The sequence below is a fragment of the Bos mutus genome, chromosome 1 (genome assembly GCF_027580195.1).
Source record: "Bos mutus isolate GX-2022 chromosome 1, NWIPB_WYAK_1.1, whole genome shotgun sequence".
Classification (NCBI taxonomy): domain Eukaryota; kingdom Metazoa; phylum Chordata; class Mammalia; order Artiodactyla; family Bovidae; genus Bos; species Bos mutus.
The window spans coordinates 105,355,056-105,376,340 of NC_091617.1; the positions used below are offsets into that span (position 1 = coordinate 105,355,056).

The window sequence follows — 21,285 nt, forward strand, 5'->3', positions numbered from 1 at the left end:
TTATGTTCTTGGAAAACTTGGAGGGCCCGAAATATTTCACAATCTCTTTCCTGGATTTGGTTTCTCAATGTGTGTTCAATTTTTTCTCCATGACGGTAAATGGCTTTCCTTTTGAGATCACTGATTACTCTGACACTAATGGCTCAATTAAATCAGAGATATAACTTTTAGGTACCATCTATATTAAGAAGAAGAAAATAAGCTTGATAGGAGGGACCCCTCCAGCTACTTCCCAAATTTCTTACAGCACATTCGCCACGCTTTTAAAAAGCTATTTCTTCAAAAAGTACATTACAGTACTTGGTGTGTCTTCACGGCAGGTAGCTTTGCTGGGGCACAGCTCTCAGGAACTCCTACTGGAGGACTGCATCAGACAATCACCAAGCAAAGGACAGCTTCATGCTGTTCCTCCTTCCTTACTTCCTCTGGGAAAGTTGTATGTGACTGCCTGACACTTGTCAATGGATCTGTGGGCCCCCAGCCTGAACTGATGCCCAGATGAACACAATGAACAGCTGACTGAGTTCTTTCCCTACCTTATCTGCACTGTCTGGCCCATTTTTTACCTGTAAGTGCTCTTTCTACGTGGTAGACAGATGTGCTCCTTGGAAAGCTGTCAAGGTTTCTAGTGGACTGTAGGAACAAATAAAATCTTTGCCAGTCTTAGGTTTAACTCTGAGAAAGAGGTCAAAGCATCAACTTAGGCAAATGTTTCCAGACCCAAAACAAGATTCCACTGCTGGACAGTCCACCCACTTATAGGCAGACTCAGCTCTTCCCAGAGGGAAAAGGAGGTGCTTTCTACTTCTGTTTCCCATGTCTTGGGGTTCTTGAGTGTGCAAAGAGTATCATTCTCCAATAAATGAACCTATTCTCACAACTCCCTCAAACACAAGGCATTATAAGTGACACTACTTTATCCTTAACAAGGGAATGTGTAGATTATTAATTCATGCCCAAATTTTAGAAAAAAATTATAAAAAATTTGAGGTTACTTACAAGTGGTTGACCAGATTTCCCAGCACCACTTGTTAAAGAGATTGTCTTTAATCCATTGTATATTCTTGCCTCCTTTGTCAAAGATAAGGTGTCCATATGTGCGTGGATTTATCTCTGGGCTTTCTATTTTATTCCATTGATCAATATTTCTGTCTTTGTGCCAGTACCATACTGTCTTGATAACTGTGGCTTTGTAGTAGAGCCTGAAGTCAGGTAGGTTGATTCCTCCAGTTCCATTCTTCTTTCTCAAGATCGCTTTGGCTATTCGAGGTTTTTTGTATTTCCATACAAATTGTGAAATTATTTGTTCTAGCTCTGTGAAGAATACTGTTGGTAGCTTGATAGGGATTGCATTGAATCTATAAATTGCTTTGGGTAGTATACTCATTTTCACTATATTGATTCTTCCAATCCATGAACATGGTATATTTCTCCATCTATTAGTGTCCTCTTTGATTTCTTTCACCAGTGTTTTATAGTTTTCTATATATAGGTCTTTAGTTGCTTTAGGTAGATATATTCCTAAGTATTTTATTCTTTCCGTTGCAATGGTGAATGGAATTGTTTCCTTAATTTCTGTTTTCTCATTATTAGTGTATAGGAATGCAAGGGATTTCTGTGTGTTGATTTTATATCCTGCAACTTTACTATAGTCATTGATTATTTCTAGTAATTTTCTGGTGGAATCTTTAGGGTTTTCTATGTAGAGGATCATGTCATCTGCAAATAGTGAGAGTTTTACTTCTTCTTTTCCAATTTGGATTCCTTTTATTTCTTTTTCTGCTCTGATTGCTGTGGCCAAAACTTCCAAAACTATGTTGAATAGTAATGGTGAAAGTGGGCACCCTTGTCTTGTTCCTGACTTTAGAGGAAATGCTTTCAATTTTTCACCATTGAGGATAATGTTTGCTGTGGGTTTGTCATATATAGCTTTTATTATGTTGAGGTATGTTCCTTCTATTCCTGCTTTCTGGAGAGTTTTATCATAAATGGATGTTGAATTTTGTCAAAGGCTTTCTCTGCATCTATTGAGATAATCATATGGTTTTTATTTTTCAATTTGTTAATGTGGTGTATTACATTGATTGATTTGCGGATATTGAAGAATCCTTGCATCCCTGGGATAAAGCCCACTTGATCATGGTGTATGATCTTTTTAATGTGTTGCTGGATTCTGATTGCTAGAATTTTGTTAAGGATTTTTGCATCTATGTTCATCAGTGATATTGGCCTGTAGTTTTCTTTTTTGTGCATCTTTGTCAGGTTTTGGTATTAGGGTGATGGTGGCCTCATAGAATGAGTTTGGAAGTTTACCTTCCTCTGCAATTTTCTGGAAGAGTTTGAGCAGGATAGGTGTGAGCTCTTCTCTAAATTTTTGGTAGAATTCAGCTGTGAAGCCGTCTGGACCTGGGCTTTTGTTTGCTGGAAGATTTTTGATTACAGTTTCAATTTCCATGCTTGTGATGGGTCTGTTAAGATTTTCTATTTCTTCCTGGTCCAATTTTGGAAAGTTGTACTTTTCTAAGAATTTGTCCATTTCTTCCACGTTGTCCATTTTATTGGCATATAATTGTTGATAGTAGTCTCTTATGATCCTTTGTATTTCTGTGTTGTCTGTTGTGATCTCTCCATTTTCGTTTCTAATTTTGTTGATTTGATTTTTCTCCTTTGTTTCTTGATGAGTCTGGCTAATGGTTTGTCAATTTTATTTATCCTTTCAAAGAACCAGCTTTTGGTTTTGTTGATTTTTGCTATGGTCTCTTTTGTTTCTTTTGCATTTATTTCTGCTCTAATTTTTAAGATTTCTTTCCTTCTACTAACCCTGGGGTTCTTCATTTCTTCCTTTTCTAGTTGCTTTAGGTGTAGAGTTAGGTTATTTATTTGACTTTTTTCTTGTTTCTTGAGGTGTGCCTGTATTGCTATGAACTTTCCCCTTAGGACTGCTTTTACCGTGTCCCACAGGTTTTGGGTTGTTGTGTTTTCATTTTCATTCGTTTCTATGCAAATTTTGATTTCTTTTTTGATTTCTTCTGTGATTTGTTGGTTATTCAGCAGTGTGTTGTTCAGCCTCCATATGTTGGAATTTTTAATAGTTTTTCTCCTGTAATTGAGATCTAATCTTACTGCATTGTGGTCAGAAAAAATGCTTGGAATGATTTCTATTTTTTTGATTTACCAAGGCTAGCTTTATGGCCCAGGATGTGATCTATCCTGGAGAAGGTTCCATGTGCGCTTGAGAAAAAGGTGAAATTCATTGTTTTGGGATGAAATGTCCTATAGATATCAATTAGGTCTAACTGGTCTATTGTATCGTTTAAAGTTTGTGTTTCCTTGTTAATTTTCTGTTTAGTTGATCTATCCATAGGTGTAAGTGGGGTATTAAAGTCTCCCACTATTATTGTGTTATTATTAATTTCTCCTTTCATACTTGTTAGCATTTGTCTTACGTACTGTGGTGCTCCGTGTTGGGTGCATATATATTTATAATTGTTATATCTTCTTCTTGGATTGATCCTTTGATCATTATGTAGTGACCTTCTTTGTCTCTTTTCACAGCCTTTGTTTTAAAGTCTATTTTATCTGATATAAGTATTGCTACTCCTGCTTTCTTTTGGTCCCTATTTGCATGGAAAATCTTTTTCCAGCCCTTCACTTTCAGTCTGTATGTGTCCCCTGTTTTGAGGTGGGTCTCTTGTAGACAACATATGTAGGGGTCTTGTTTTTGTATCCATTCAGCCAGTCTTTGTCTTTTGGTTGGGGCATTCAACCCATTTACGTTTAAGGTAATTACTGATAAGTATGATCCCGTTGCCATTTACTTTATTGTTTTGGGTTCGAGTTTATACACCGTTTTTGTGTTTCCTGTCTAGAGAATATCCTTTAGTATTTGTTGGAGAGCTGGTTTGGTGGTGCAGAATTCTCTCAGCTTTTGCTTGTCTGAAAAGCTTTTGATTTCTCCTTCATACTTGAATGAGATCCTTGCTGGGTACAATAATCTGGGCTGTAGGTTATTTTCTTTCATCATTTTAAGTATGTCTTGCCATTCCCTCCTGGCTTGAAGAGTTTCTATTGAAAGATCAGCTGTTATCCGTATGGGAATTCCCTTGTGTGTTATTTGTTGTTTTTCCCTTGCTGCTTTTAATATTTGTTCTTTGTGTTTAATCTTTGTTAATTTGATTAATATGTGTCTTGGGGTGTTTCTCCTTGGGTTTATCCTGTTTGGGACTCTCTGGGTTTCTTGTACTTGGGTGATTATTTCCTTCCCCATTTTAGGGAAGTTTTCCACTATTATCTCCTCAAGTATTTTCTCATGGTCTTTCTTTTTGTCTTCTTCTTCTGGAACCCCTATGATTCGAATGTTGTAGCATTTATCTGGTCAACCACTTGTAAAAGAATGAAACTGGACCACTTTCTAACACCATACACAAAAATAAACTCAAAATGGATTAAAGATCTAAACGTAAGACCAGAAACTATAAAGCTCCTAGAGGAGAACATAGGCAAAACACTCTCTGACATACATCAGAGCAGGATCCTCTATGACCCACCTCCCAGAATATTGGAAATAAAAGCAAAAATAAACAAATGGGACCTAATTAACCTTAAAAGCTTCTGCACATCAAAGGAAACTATTAGCAAGGTGAAAAGACAGCCTTCAGAATGGGAGAAAATAATAGCAAATGAAGCAACCGACAAACAACTAATCTCAAAAATATACAAGCAACTCCTACAGCTCAACTCCAGAAAAATAAATGACCCAATCAAAAAATGGGCCAAAGAACTAAATAGACATTTCTCCAAAGAAGACATACAGATGGCTAACAAACACATGAAAAGATGCTCAACATCACTCATTATCAGAGAAATGCAAATCAAAACCACTATGAGGTACCATTTCACACCAGTCAGAATGGCTGTGATCCAAAAGTCTACAAATAATAAATGCTGGAGAGGGTGTGGAGAAAAGGGAACCCTCTTACACTGTTGGTGGGAATGCAACCTAGTACAGCCACTATGGAGAACAGTGTTGAGATTCCTTAAAAAACTGGAAATAGAACTGCCTTATGATCCAGCAATCCCACTGCTGGGCATACACACTGAGGAAACCAGAAGGGAAAGAGACACGTGTACCCCAATGTTCATCGCAGCACTGTTTATAATAGCCAGGACATGGAAGCAACCTAGATGTCCATCAGCAGATGAATGGATAAGAAAGCTGTGGTACATATACACAATGGAGTATTACTCAGCCATTAAAAAGAATACATTTGAATCAGTTCTAATGAGGTGGATGAAACTGGAGCCTATTATAAAGAGTGAAGTAAGCCAGAAGGAAAAACATAAATACAGTATACTAACGCATATATATGGAATTTAGAAAGATGGTAACAATAACTCTGTATACGAGACAGCAAAAGAGACACTGATGTATAGAACAGTCTTATGGACTCTGTGGGAGAGGGAGAGGTGGGAAGATTTGGGAGAATGGCATTGAAACATGTAAAATATCATGTAGGAAACGAGTTGCCAGTCCAGGTTCGATGCGATGCTGGATGCTTGGGGCTGGTGCACTGGACGGCCCAGAGGGTTGGTATGGGAGGGAGGAGGGAGGAGGGTTCGGGATGGGGAACACATGTATACCTGTGGCGGATTCATTTTGATATTTGGCAAAACTAATACAATTATGTAAAGATTAAAAATAAAATAAAATTAGAAAAAAAAAAAAAAAAAAGCAGCTCAACCTGTGGAAAAAAAAAAAAATAAAATAAAATAAAATCTAAAAAAAAAAAAAAAAAAAAAATTGAGGTTACTTAGAGAGACATGAGGAGAAGGCATTGGCAACCCACTCCAGTACTCTTGCATGGAAAATCCCATGGACGGAGGAGCCTGGTAGGCTGCAGTCCATGGGGTTGCTAGGAGTCGGACACAACTGAGCGACTTCACTTTCACTTTTCACTTGCATGCATTGGAGAAGGAAAAGGCAACCCACTCCAGTGTTCTTGCCTGGAGAATCCCAGGGATGGGGGAGCCTGATGGGCTGCCGTCTATGGGGTTGCACAGAGTCGGACATGACTGAAGCGACTAAGCAGCAGCAGAGAGACATGACCTGGATAATCAGGGTGGTGTGATCTCTCACCTAGAGCCAAACAGCGTGCCACACTTGGAGAGCCACACTTGGAGTGTGAAGTCAAGTGGGCCTTAGGAAGCATCACTATGAACAAAGTGGAGGTGATAGAACTTCAACTGAGCTATTTCAAATCCTAAAAGATGATGCTGTGAAAGTGCTGCACTCAATACGCTAGCAAATTTGGAAAACGCAGCAGTGGCCACAGGACTGCAAAAGGTCAGTTTTCATTCTAGTCCCAAAGAATATTCAAACTACCACACAATTTTACTCATCTCACTTGCTAGCAAGGTCATGCTTGAAATTCTCCAAAATAAGCGTCATCAGTATGTGAACTGAGAACTTCCAGATGTACAAGCTGGATTTAGAAAGGCAGAGGAACCAGAGATCAAATTGACAACACCTGCTGGATCACAGAAAAAGCAAGGGGATTCTAGCAAAACATCTAATTATGCTTCACTGACTACACTAAAGCTTTTGATTATGTGGATCAAAACAAACTGTGGAAAATTCTTAAAGAGATGGGAATACCAGATAGCCTGACCTGCCTCCTGAGAAATCTGTATGCAGATCAAGAAGCAACAGTTAGAACCAGACATGGAATGATGGACTAGATCAAAATTGGGGAAGGAGTATGTCAAGGCTGTATACTGTCACTCTGCTTATCTAACTTACATGAAGAGTACATTATGCAAAATGCCGGGCTGAATGAAGCACAAGCTGGAATCAAGGTTGCTGGGAGAATTTATCAATAACCTCAGACATGCAGAGGATCCCACCCTAATGGCAGAAAGTAAAGAGGAACAAAAAAGCCTCTTGATGATGGTGAAAGAGGAGAGTAAAAAAGCTGGCTTTAAACTCAACATTCACAAAACGAAGATCATGGCATCTGGTCCCATCACTTCATGGCAAATAGATGGGGAAAAAATGGAAACAGTGACAGACTTTCTTTTCTTGGGCTCCAAAATCACTGCAGATGGTGATTGCAGCGATGAAATTAAAAGATGCTTGCTCCTTGGAAGAAAAGCTATGACAAACCTAGACAGCATATTAGAAAGCAGAGATATTTCTTTGTTGACAAAGGCCCTTCTAATCAAAGCTATGATTTTTTCAGTAGTCATGTACAGATGTGAGAGTTTGACCATTAAGAAAGTTGAGAATCAAAGAATTGATGCTTTTGAACTGTGGTGTTGGAGAAGACTCTTGATAGTCCCTTGGAGATCAAACCAGTCAATCCTAAAGGAAATCAACCCTGAATATTCATTGGAAGGACTGATGCTGAAACTGAAGCTCCAATACTTTGGTCACCTGATGTGAAGAGTCAACTCATTGGGAAAGACGCTGATGCTGGGGAAGATTGAGGGCAGGAGGAGCAGGGGGTGACAGAGGATGAGATGGTTGGATGGCTTCATTGATTCAGCGGACATGAGATTGAGCAAACTCTGGGAGATAATGAAGGACAGAGAAGCCTGGCATGCCACAGTCCATGGGTCACAAAGAGTCAGACATGACTGAACAACAAAGAGAGACATGAATAACATACAAGCATAAAAGTAAATAATGAGAGAAAAAAATTCCCTCTTGGGCTATTTCAACCCTTCAACTTTTGCCCACTCTGTGAGTGCTAAATCGCTTCAGTCGTGTCTGACTCTCTGCAACCCTACAGACTGTATACCACCAGGCTTCTCTGTCCATGGGATTCTCCAGGAAAGAATACTGGAGTGGGTTGCCATGCCCTCCTCCAGGGGATCTTCCTGACCCAGGGATCGAACCCACATCTCATATGTCTCCTGCGTTGGCAAGTAGGTTCTTTACCACTATTGCCCACTATGATAAACACTAAACACTTAGGTTAATGATGCTCTCTGAGACACTGTGGAATGCTATTTTGATCCCTTCAAATCATGCAGCTCTTTTCCTTGGAAATTTCTCTCTGCTAAATCCAATCTATTGAAATGTGTATGAACTTGTACCTCCCTTCAAATAAAAACATTAACGGATCAAAAGCTAACCATATCTTCTCATGCTAGATTTTGCTTAGTATTAATAAGTGCCAATAAAAAAAAATCTAAGCAGTCTTATCAAAAAATCTACAAACAATAAATGCTGAAGAGGTGGCAGAGGAAAGGGAACCCTCTTACACTGTTGGTGGGAATGCAAACTAGTACAGCCACTATGGAGAACAGTGTGGAGATTCCTTAAAAAACTGGAAATAGAACTGCCATACAACCCAGCAATCCCACTGCTGGGCATACACACGAAGGAAATCAGAATTGAAAGAGACACATGTACCCCAGTGTTCATCTCAGGACTGTTTACAATAGCCAGGACATGGAAGCAACCTAGATGTCCATCAGCAGACGAATGGATGAGAAAGTTGTAGTACATATACACAATGGAATATTACTCAGCTATTAAAAAGAACACATTTTAATCAGTTCTAATGAGGTGGATGAAACTGGAGCCTATTATACAGAGTGAAGTAAGTCAGAAAGAAAAACACCAATACAGTATATTAATGCATATATATGGAATTTAGAAAGATGGTAACAATGACCGTATATATGAGACAGCAAAAGAGACAAAAATGTAAAGAACAGACTTTTGGACTCTGTGAGAGAAGGCGAGGGTGGGATGATATGAGAGAATAGCACTGAAACATGTATATTATCATATGTGAAACAGATCGCAAGTCCAGGTTCGATGCATGAGACAGGGTGCTCAGAGCTGGTGCACTGGGATTACCCTGAGGGATGGGATGGGGAGGGAGGTGGGAGGGGGTTCAGGATGGGGAACACATGTACACCTGTGGCTGATTCATGTCAATGTATGGCAAAACCAATACAATACTGTCAAGTAATTAGCCTCCAATTAAAATAAATAAATAAATATTTTAAAAATCTAAGCAGTCTTAACAAGAATCCATGAATGATGGCTCAGAACCTTTCCTCCCAAAATCTGGTTTTGCCTCACTCATACAGTCTCACTCCCTATCTTACCAAAAAAAGCATGCCTGAGCAAATTCATGTGCACATGCCAAAAAAGCTAAGTGACAGTTGTCTTCTAGTCAGTTTTTAAACAAATTACATAGGATATCTATGAAGAGAGGAGAAAGGCAAATGAGCAAGCAGAAGATTCATGAAGCAGCTACCTGCAACCTTCCAGAAACCATGGCTACCTGAGTTTTCGATGTCAAGAGACCAGAATCACAGTTTTAGAAACGGAAGACATCTATGAGATCCTGTTCACACCTTCCATTTCTAGGGAAACAGGCTTTAGGGGGGTTTGGTGACTTAATCAAGGTCACATACCTGGTTGGCAGCAGAGCTAGGAACAGAATCTGGGTCTTCTGGCTCCAAGAACTCTTTCAATTATACCACAAAAATCTTTATTCCTATAACAGTCTGACTTAAAAATAAACTAACCGGATGAAAATCTAAAGTGGTTTGCTGCTGCTGCTGCTAAGTCGTTTCAGTTGTGTCCGACTCTTAGCGACCCCATGGACTGCAGCCTTCCAGGCTCCTCCATCCATGGGATTTTCCAGGCAAGAGTACTGGAGTGGGGTGCCATTGCCTTCTCCGCTAAAGTGGTTTATATTCATACAATTCCTATTTTTATATACAGAATATAATTAACATTATTGAACCTTTTCTCTGTGGATGAAGGTCACTGTTAAGCAGATCAATGATGTCAGCTCTAGGATGCAGGGTCTGTGAATGCTGATTTGAATTAGAGTGTAGTGCCATATGATGACTACTTTTTATGGATTTACTCTTTGCTCTTATTCCTTGCTGCTCTGAGGCTCTGCTCTAAGCATCATCCCCTTGCCTACCTTCTAAATCTAAATTCATGTTTTGAAAGTCTGTTCCCTAGAGTAATATGAAATGTAGACAAATGTTTATATTCATTGCAGCATTATTCATAATACCAAAACCAAAAAAAACCCATAATCGTCCAACATAAGAAATGCTTAGTGAGTAGCAATTTCAAAGAACAGAACATTATGCAGCCATTAAAATTACCTTCCCATGAAGAGGTTTTAATAAAATGAACAGCCACTTTCACTGCTCCTTTTCTCCACATCCCCTCAGCTTAACTTTAACAGATTATGGATATTATAGAGTGTACATATTCCAAATGGTCAGGAATTTTTTGCTAGAAGCCATAAATCTATGTTTTAACATAAACATAAAACATAAATCTATGTTTTAGCTAGATTTCATCATGTAAGGTCTCTGTTTTCTACATCTCAGTTCCTCTCTGCCCTTTCTATGCTTGTCCCTCTTTCTTACAACTGTCAAGCATACCGCTATGCATCCCACAAATGCCAACGGAGTGAATGACAACCTGCACGAATATGGTGACAGCCCAGCTTGATTAGTAGTTAGGAGACTGGAATTCCAGCTCTATAACTAACTGTGTTACTTTAGACAAGTCTCAGTTTTCTCATTATAGAATGGTAATGGGCAATCCTAAAATTTATATGGATGCATAAGACCCAGAATTACCAAAGCAATCCTTAAGCCTTAAGGGAGAAGCAGGAGGCATAACCCTCCCAGACTTCAGACAATACTACAAAGCTACAGTAATCAAAACTACATGATCCTGGCACAAAAACAGACATATGGATCAATGTAACAGAAGAGAAAGCCTAAATATCAACCCACACACTTATGGACAATTAATCTTTGACAAATAAGGCAAGAATATACAATGCAGAAAGGACAGTCTGTTCAAGTGGTGTTGGGAGGGTGGGACAGTCACATGTAAATCAATGAGGTTAGAACACATCCTTTCACCAGACACAAAAATAAATTTAAAATGGCTTAATGAAATATAAGACATGACAGCGTAAAACTCTTTGAGGAGAACACAGGCAAAACATTCTCTGACATAAATTGTACCAATGTTTTCTTAGGTCAGTGTTCCAAGGCAATAGAAATAAAAGCAAAAATAAACAAATGGAACCTAATCAAGCTTATAAACTTTTGCACAGTAAAGGAAACTATAAACAAAACAAAAAGACAACCTATGGACTGGGAGAAAATATTTGCAAATGATGTGACCAGTAATTTTAATTTCTAAAATAGATAAACAGTTCACATAATTCAAAAACAAAAAAACCTAAGCAACTAAATTGAAAACTGAGCAGAAGACCTAAATAGACATTTCTCCAAAGAAGACATAAAGATAGTCAATAGACAGGTGAAAAGATGCTAATGCTGGAGAGGATGTGGCAAAAAGGGGATCCTTTTATACTGCTGGTGGGAATGTAGATTGGCACAGCCACTGTGGCAAAGTGTGGAGGTGCCTCAAAAAAACAAAAAAACAGAGATGCCATATGATCCAGCAATCCCACTCGTGGGCAGATATTACCCAAACAAAACTATAATTTGAAAATACAGATGCACCTCAATATTCATAGCAGCACCATTTACAATGGCCAAGACATGGAAACAACCTAAATGTCCACTGTCAGATGAATGGATAAAGATGTGGTATACATATATACACACACACACACATACAATGGAATGTTATTTAGCCATAAAAAAACAAAACAATGCCATTTTAGCAACATTAATGGACCTAGAGATTATCATACTAAGTGAAGTAAGTCAGAAAAAGACAAATAGCATATGATATCACATATGTGTGGAATCTAAAATATGACACAAATTAACCTATTTATGAAACAGAAACAGACTTACAGACTTGGAGAACAGACTTGTGGTTGCCAAGGGGGAGGGAGAAGGGGTTGAATGAACTGAGAGTTTGGAAATAGTTGATGCAAACTAGTACATATAGAGATAGATAAATAAGGCCCTACTATGTAGCACTGGGTACTATAATCAATTTCCTGTGATAAACCATAATGGAAATGAATATGAAAAAGAATATATATATATATATAACATAATCACTTTGCTGTACAGCAGAAATTAATACAGTATTTAAATCATCTATACTTCAAATAAAATTTAAAAAATGGTTACGGGGACAGGAAGCAGATGGACTGTCTGAGTTCTGTAATCTCTGAGAATCTTGAAACTTTAAAAATTATTCTGACAGGGCGGGTTACATAGCCTTACGTTACTCCAAGAGGGTGAGAGAGGAGATGACTGAGCATTCCAAAGAGAAGAATGTTAAAAACAAGACAGATACAGAGGCTAAATAACTAAAAGCCCAACAGGCGGAAGACAGTCACCATGTCTTTCACACAATCGATAAAGCAAAGAAGAATCAGAGAGAGTAGTGAGGTCCTGGGCAAGCCTAGACATGTGGATCTACCCTGTGAGTATAAACAGGTTAGAGGTTTGAAGGAAAATGTGGACAGCTTCATCACCACAAAAGGTGCGTTGGTGGTTAGGCATGTGCAGAAAAAAATTTTTTAAGGTTTGCTCTTCTGTTTGTTATTTAAGCTTGAAATCAAATGTTAAGAATGTCAGCACTGACACTGTTTAGATCACATGAAAGAAAATATGATGCATAATAACTATTCCTTTGTAGAAATAAAAACAGAAGATGCTGGCATTAAAAAGGGGATTAATACTACTAGTGTTTGACCATTAGAAACCTATTTTCCTATACTTCTTAATCCATTTTGTGGGAGGGTGGGATGCAGAGGTGGTATGATCATTTTAATCAAGATATTTCTCCGGAATAAGTTTAGTTTTATTAAAGATTTTAATAATTCCAAGTAATATGGCACTGGTTTCATTACAATTAGGTTTTAGCTGACAGACCATGTAATAGATAAAATGGTATTACAAGGGAGGTCAATCCAGGCCTTCACTAATAAGTTCCTTCATTAAAAAGCTCTTTTGGATAATATGAACTTACAGAAGGCAGTAAACCAAAGTGTCCAGTGTGGTGTTACGGGCTAGGATTCATCTGAGGAGCTAAAGGAAAAGAAAGTCAAGTTCAACTTGAAACTTCAGGGGCAAAAATGATACCTCTTCAGAAAAGAAAATTTCTGAAATTAAAAAATAATACTTGAAGCAACTAACAGTTCTTGGATTATTGGATGTAAAAGTTTTCAGCTCACATCTAAAATTGAAGTGACACTTTAAAAGATTATATCAGTAGAAGCATATTGCTGATAAAAGGCCAGAAAAATTCCATTTAAAAAAAGAGTAAAAAATTTTAACGGAATTTGATATTTAAGAGCCATTTTTAGAAATCTCTTGATTAAAGTCTTTGATACTAAAACTTCAGAGATGAAACTTACCGCTAATCCATGTTATATAACTTTGAATCCAGTCTATCCTTCTTCTTCTATCAAAGAAAAGGACCTAAATGTAACCAAAATCTAAAAAAAAAATTTCTTTAGGAAGAAAGCATTGTATGTGTGCATGCATGTGTTTGTGTATGTATTAAAGACCAACATACCTGCTTCATCATAGGATACAGTCAATTTTTCTAGCATTTCTCGGTCAATTGATAGAATCTGCTGTTCAAGGATGGTCTGGTAAGACAATACACTATTTTCTTTGTCTTTCTCGTAGTCTTGAAGATGCTGCTTAAGGGCCTCTGGGAGTCGAGATTTTACATATTCAGCTGCTGTCTGCAGATGAAACAAACAGAGAACCCCATTAGTATTTCTCAACTTAGGTTTTTCACTTCCCCTTAGGTGCTGTAGTGAGAACTCAAGAGTACTGTGGAACCAGCTCTTTACACAAACACGTCCTTGTCACTGCTGTTGTCATTTTTAGACTCCACTGTACCAAGATGCCAAATACACAAAATCACAGACTTTTAAGAATTTTCCATCAGGTTTAAAGGTATAAAAGATGTGGACTGGCATTTAAGGAGTGAGAGCTCAGAGTTTCAACTATTCCACTGAACCTGGAAGGCCCAGTGATAGTAATTCTACTGGGGATAATCTGACTCACCCTTGTCTAGAATTCAGGAGCTAGTAACTCATCAGAGCAGGAAGCCCTACCATGCTGTGGCATCCACATCTCTGCTTTGCTTTCTTGTTCTCTGCTCATTAATGCTTAGGCAGGAACTCTTGTGAAGCAAATAAAAAGGAAAGCCCTCTGCTAGGGTTAATAATGGAATAATAGGAGAAACAGAAAATGAAGAGATCTAAAACAATGATGCCTCCGTTTGAACAAAGAACTATTTACCACTAAAATACCTTGGCCTTTATATATATATATATATATATGCATATATAAAATATATTTTCTATTATATGTAAATAATATATATATATATTTTGAACTTTTTTTTTTCCTGCTTCTGGACTATCTTCATAATAAACTCTCAACTAGTGACACCCAAAATTATACACAATGACTTTCAACCAAGTAAGCGAGCTTCCCTTAAAAGGTAGGAAGGAAGACATCTGAAAAAGACCTTCCCAAAGATTCTGATACATTCTTCTGCTGGACTGAGGCCATAGCACACTTTTCTCCCTTCCAGCTGAGAATCACAGTTAAAGTCAAGTAGAACTTCAAGGGAGAAATTAAGTAATAGAGCAGCATGTATGACTCAGAAGAACTGAGTTCTTAAATTCTTAAAACACATCTCTTGAGAATGCCAAGAGTTTTGGCATCTTCTTACAGTGCAGTCCTACATCATACATAGAGGGTCTAAAGTTGATAAAATAAATGAAGGCATATATCAATAACCTCAGATATGCAGATGACACCACCCTTATGGCAGAAAGTGAAGAGGAACTAAAAAGCCTCTTGATGAAGGTGAGAGTGGAGAGTGAAAAAGTTGGCTTAAAGCTCAACATTCAGAAAACGAAGATTATGGCATCTGGTCCCATCACTTCATGGGAAATAGATGGGAAAACAGTGGAAACAGTGTCAGACTTTATTTTGGGGGGCTCCAAAATCACTACAGATGGTGACTGCAGCCATGAAATTAAAATACGCTTACTCCTTGGAAGGAAAGTTATGACCAATCTAGATAGCATATTCAAAAGCAGAGACATTACTTTGCCAACAAAGGTTCGTCTAGTCAAGGCTATGGGTTTTCCTGTGGTCATGTATGGATGTGAGAGTTGGACTGTGAAGAAGGCTGAGCGCCGAAGAATTGATGCTTTTGAACTGTGGTGTTGGAGAAGACTCTTGAGAGTCCCTTGGACTGCAAGGAGATCAGCCCTGGGATTTCTTTGGAAGGAATGATGCTAAAGCTGAAACTCCAGTACTTTGGCCACCTTATGCGAAGAGTTGACTCATTGGAAAAGACTCTGATGCTGGGAGGGATTGGGGGCAAGAGGAGAAGGGGACGACAGAGGATGAGATGGCTGGATGGCATCACTGACTCGATGGATGTGAGGCTGAGTGAACTCTGGGAGTTGGTGATGGACAGGGAGGCCTGGTGTGCTGCAATTCATGGGGTCGCAAAGAGTCGGACATGACTGAGCGACTGATCTGATCTGATATATTATTTACAATTATATTCACAATTACTAGAAAACTAAAATAAGAGAAATTGTTAAACAATATTGCCTCTGGGGTATGGGCCCAGAATAAGGTGAAGACACATTTACATATTTTTTTTTAATTCCCATAATTAAAAACATTATCTTTAAAATATGTTTTTTGGAGGGTAACTTTTGTAGTTTTCCTTCTAAAGGTTAGTACAATTTAGGATGAAAAAAAATTGCCAGAAGAACGACAACTGACTCTCAGGAAAAACCCACTGGGAAGTGGTGGGAAAAGCTATATTTCAGGCTTCAGAGCAGCCAAATATAGCACACAACACTTCATTTCCAAATTTATATTTAGATCCTCTAAATCGGTTGCTGATGAAATTGCAACTTTAAAATATCACCAAACACCGCTCATTTTCTCTGCCAGCCAGCTAGCTAGTGCAGAACAAATACGATTATTCCGAAAAATGTAAAAGGACTCAGCACATTAGTACAACATACTAAATTCTAGAGTTTAATAACAATTTTCTCCTGACAATTGAAAATGAAGAAATATACTGCAGAATAACTATTTCAAAATTCATACTACCTTACTATTCAGTGTAACATGTGTCTTTGATTTTTTTCCCTTGGAAATATCTATGAAGTACAGGAAATAATTCCATAACGCACACTGAAAAAGTATTGGTGTACTCAGTTTTACTGAAAGCAAACCACACATTTTCTTCCCACTGTGTCCACTGATATACTCTTCTAATTAAAAACGTGCTGTAGGTCTTGGAACAGAGCCAATATTTTTTACTAAAGTGGAGTTACATTTTGGCATTTCATTTCTAAAGCAGTATCATTTCATGGACAGTCAGCCCTCTGTATCTGCTGCTGCTGCTGCTAAGTTGCTTCAGTCATGTCCGACTCTCTGCGACCCCACAGACGGCAGCCCACCAGGCTCCCCCATCCCTGGAATTCTCCAGGCAAGAACACTGGAGTGGGTTGCCATTTCCTTCTCCAATGTATGAAAGTGAAAAGTGAAAGTGAAAGTGAAGTCGCTCAGTTGTGTCCGACTCTTAGCGACCTCATGGACTGCAGCCTATCAGGCTCCTCCGTTCATGGGATTTTCCAGGCAAGAGTACTAGAGTGGGATGCCATTGCCTTCTCCAGTCCTCTGTAGCTACAGGTTCCAAATCTGTGGATTCAATCAGCTGCAGGTGGAAAACATATGGAAAGAAACCTGCCCCACCAGTCTGGGTGAGTGCCCTCAGCCAGCACCAGGGCCCCTCCAACGTAGCCCACAAACTTGCCAGCCTGACTAGGCACCCTTGATGCGCACCGGCATAGCCCCACAGTGGGTCTCACCCTAGGAGTCATACCAGAACATTTGCAACAGTGGCAACCAGGACTTACGGCCAGGCCCAGCACCAGCATGCCCACAGCAAGAGGACCGTTGTCTTACACCATATACAATAAAGAACTCAAAATGGATTACAGACTTTAAGGCCTGAGACCATAAAACCCCTAGGAGAAAACACAGTCAGTATGGTCTCTGACACTGATCTTAGCAATATTTTTTTAGTCCTGTCTCCTCAGGCCAGGGAAACAAAAGCACAAATAAAACTACATCAAACTAGAAAGCTTTTGCACAGCAAAGGAAACCATCAACAAAACAAAAAGACAACCTACTGAACAGGAGAAGATATTTGTAAATGGTGGATCTGATAAGGGGTTATTATCCAAATTATATAAAGAAGTCATACAATTCAATTTTTTAAAAATCCATTTAAAAAATGGGCAGAGAACCTGAATGGACATTTCTCCAAAGAAGACATACAGATGGCTGGCTAACAGACACATGAAAAGATGCTCAGTCACTAATCATCAGGAAAAATCACAATGAGCTACCACCTCACACCTGTCAGAATGGCTGTCATCAAAAAAGACAACAAATAACAACTGTTGGTGAGAATATGGAGAAAAGGGAACCCTTGAGCACTACTGAAGTGTAAGCTGGTGTACCCACTGTGGAAAACAACATGAAGGGTCCTTTAAAATAAAAACAGAACCACTAGGCTTCCTGGTGGTCCAGTGGTTAAGAGTCCACCTTGCAATGCAGGGGACGTGGGTTCCATCCCTGGTCCATGAAGATCCCACATGCCATAGGCAATTAAGTCTGTGCGCTGCACCTACTGAAGCCTGAATGCCTAGAGCCCATGCTCCACAACCAGTGAGCCACCGAAGTGAGAAGCCTGTGCACCACAACTAGAGAGTCGCCCCCTCGTGCTGCAATTAGAGAAAAGCTTGTACACATCAATGAACACCCAGCGCAGCCAAAGACAAAACAATACATTAATTAAAAAATACCATTAAAAAGCTATCAAACAATCTAGAAATGCCACTTCTGAATATTTAACCAAGAGGAGAAAAAACCCACTAACTCAAAAACAGCCCTATGTTCAGTGCAGTACTGTTTACTATAACCAAGATATGAAAGCAACCTAAATGTCTGTTGGATCACGGACAAATTCCACACAACCATAGGGACAGTTCCAGCAGCCTATCTTGTGTATTTGCGTGTGTGTTAGTCACCCGGCTGTGTCCGACTCTTTGCAACCCCATCCACTGTAGCCTGCCAAGCTCCTCTGTCCATGGGATCAAACCTAGATCATCTGCATTGCAGGCAGATCTACCATCTGAGCCACCAGGGAAGCATAGCCAAGATACGGAAGTAAACCAGAAGTTCACTGATAGAAGAATGGATAAAAGAAGATGTGGTATATGTGTGCAAAGGAATATAACTCAGTCATGAAAAAATAAAATTTTGCCAATTGCAGCAAAATGGTATTATGCTAAGTGAGATAAATTAGGCAGAGAAAGACGAATACTATGTGATCTCATTTACATGTGAATCTAAAAAACAAATGAACAAACCAAAGAAGAGAAAAACAAACTCGTGGATATAGAGAGGTGGAAGAGACAGAGTGGGAGGTTAGGTGAAATAGGTAAAGAGGATTAAGAGGTGCAAACTTCAAGTTATAAAATAAATAAATCACGGAGATGTACTATACAGCATAAGGAATATAGAGGCATTCCTTGTTTTACTGTGCTATCATTTATTGACTTTTTTTTTTTTTTTAACAAACTGAAGGTTTGTGGCAGTCCTACATTGTAAGATAGTGGTCAGCAATTTTTAGCAATACAGTATTTTTAAATTACTTTACCAACAAAGGTCCATTTCGTCAAAGCCATGGTTTTTCCAGTAGTCATGTATCGATGTGAGAGTTGGACCATAAATAAGGCTGAGCACTGAAGAATTGATGCTTTTGAACTGTGGTGTTGGAGAAGACTCTTGAGAGTTTGTTGGACTGTGAGAAGATCAAACCAGTCAATCCTGAAGGAAATCAATACTGAATATTCATTTGAAGGACTGATGCTGAAGCTGAAGCTCCAATACTTTGGCTATCTTGATGCAAAAAGCCAACTCATTAGAAAAGATCCTGATGCTGGGAAAGATTGAAGGCAGAAGGAGAAGGGGACGACAGAAGAAGAGATGGTTGGACAGCATCACCAACTCAATCAATGGACATGAGTTTGAGCAAGCTCCAGGAGATGGTGAAGGACAGGGAAGCCTGGGTGCAGCAGTCCATGGGGTCACAAAGAGTCAGACACAAATGAGCAGTTGAACAACAACATTTTTTTAATAAAGGGTATGTACACTGTACTTTTTTTAGACATAATGCTACTGTATACTTAATAGACTATAATAACTTTTATATGCACTCAGAAACCAAAAAAAAATTGTACGGTTCACTTTATTGCAATATTAGCTTTATCTCAGTGGTCTGGAACCAAATCTGCAGCATCGCAGAGCATGACTGTAGCAGATAACACTGTAACAATTTTGTGTGGTGACAGATGGTTACTGGACTCACTGTGGGGATCATTTTGTAATACATTTAATTGTCAAATGACTATGTTGGACACCTGAAACTAACATAATGCTGTGTGTTAACTATACTTCAATTTTTACAAGTTAAAAAACATTTAGAAAATTCCATAAAGCAAAACTTGAATCTGCCATGCCAGCAACTGTTTACATAGGATTTACATTGTATCTAACAACTATTTACATAGCATTTACATTATATTAGGTATTATAAGTGATCTACAGATGATTTAAAGCACATGCATAAGTTATAGGTAAATACTACACCTTTTTATATGCAGCTTGAGTGACTTGGATTTTGGCATCTGAGAGGGTCCTGGAACTAATCCTCTGTGGACACTCAGGGACTACTATAGAGAGTTCTTTCCACTGGGAAAGATTTTTAAGAAGAACAGAAAGAAACAAGTCTAGCCAAATATTAGCTTCTTTCAAGATATTTCAAGAAATCACCTTTATACTGAGGTGATTCTCTAAGTGTATTCAAATGTCAGTTAAAACCTTACATTCTAACAAAAACCTATGCTAAAAAGTAGGCTGGCTGTCATAAAAATACCACACAATCTCACATGTGAAAAATAAAAACACAAAAACCAAACTCACAGATACAGAGAACAGACTGGTGGTTGCCAGCGGTGAGAAAATGGGTGAAAGTAGCCAAAAGATACCAAACCCCCACTTATAAAATAAGTCCTGGGGTCATAATGTGCAGCATGGTGACCACAGTTAATAATGCTGTATTGCACGGTTGAAAGTTGATAAGAAAACAGATTTTAAACGTTTTCATCAAGAGAAAAATATGCATAATGATGTGTGATCAACTAGACCTTACTGTGGTGATCGTTTCACAATATACACAAATACTGAATCATTCTGTTGTACACGTGAAACTAATAAGTCAATTATATCTCAATGAAAAACAGGGGTTCATAATAACTGAGACCGTAATTATTGCACAAGTAATCATACAAAGAGCAGCTTAAATTTTAAACTTTCACCAGAGTTCTAAAAGTGAGGTGAAAAACAAAATCAAAAAATAGGATCACTTATCTATTCTTTCATCATTGGTAAGTGCTACTAGAAATTTAAGTCCTAAACTAACTGTTCCAGAAATAGTACTTTGTTACAATCTTGAGTCTTGCATTTGTGTGTTACTTAATACTTTTCTCAGCAATTTAGGTTGCTAACATTCTGTGTCTTCACAATTTAACTTTGAGTGAAAGTAGGCAGAATATGGGCTTCCCTGGAGGCTTAGCTGGTAAAGAATCCGCCTGCAATGCAGGGGACCCCAGTTTGATTCCTAGGTTGGGAAGTTCCCCTGGAGAAGGGACAGGCTACCCGCTCCAGTATTCTTGGGCTTCCCTGGTGGCTCAGACAGTAAAGAAACCACCTGCAATGTGAGAGACCTGGGTTTGACCCCTGGGTTGTTCGGAAGATCCCGCAAAGGAGGGCATGGCAACTGACTCCAGTATTCTTGCCTGGAGAATCCCCATGGACAGGCTACAGTCCATGGGGTTGCAAAGAGTCAGACATGACTGAGTGACTAAGCACAGCACACAGGTAGATTATGGATTTGGCCAATCCTTCACATCCTTCATAGTAGACTCAAATGTTATAAATTCTGTTAGTGAACCCATCTAATAGCAGCCAATAGTCTTTCAAGTATTTATAGAGGTATAGGTATTTTAGCTCCCCAGTTTGGCTGATGTAAAGACTGTATCTTACACATCCTTGTATTCCCCTAACACAGGTTCGGTGCTCTCAACCACAGAAGCTTAATACCTTTACCATATCCAAGAATCAGGGACTTTGAGATTGCTTTCAGAGAAAACT

General features: G+C 38.7%; 1 protein-coding gene across 9 annotated transcripts in view; it reads right to left on the reverse strand.

Annotated features, from left to right (window-relative positions):
* Positions 1–21,285, reverse strand: part of PPM1L (protein phosphatase, Mg2+/Mn2+ dependent 1L) — a 332,129-nt gene that overhangs the window by 87,213 nt on the left and 223,631 nt on the right. For all 9 annotated transcript variants that reach the window (XM_070373943.1, XM_070373950.1, XM_070373999.1 and 6 more), the window contains one exon: positions 13,517–13,691. In XM_070373943.1, the coding sequence (XP_070230044.1) occupies positions 13,517–13,691 (175 nt within the window). The remainder of the gene's footprint in view (positions 1–13,516; positions 13,692–21,285) is intronic.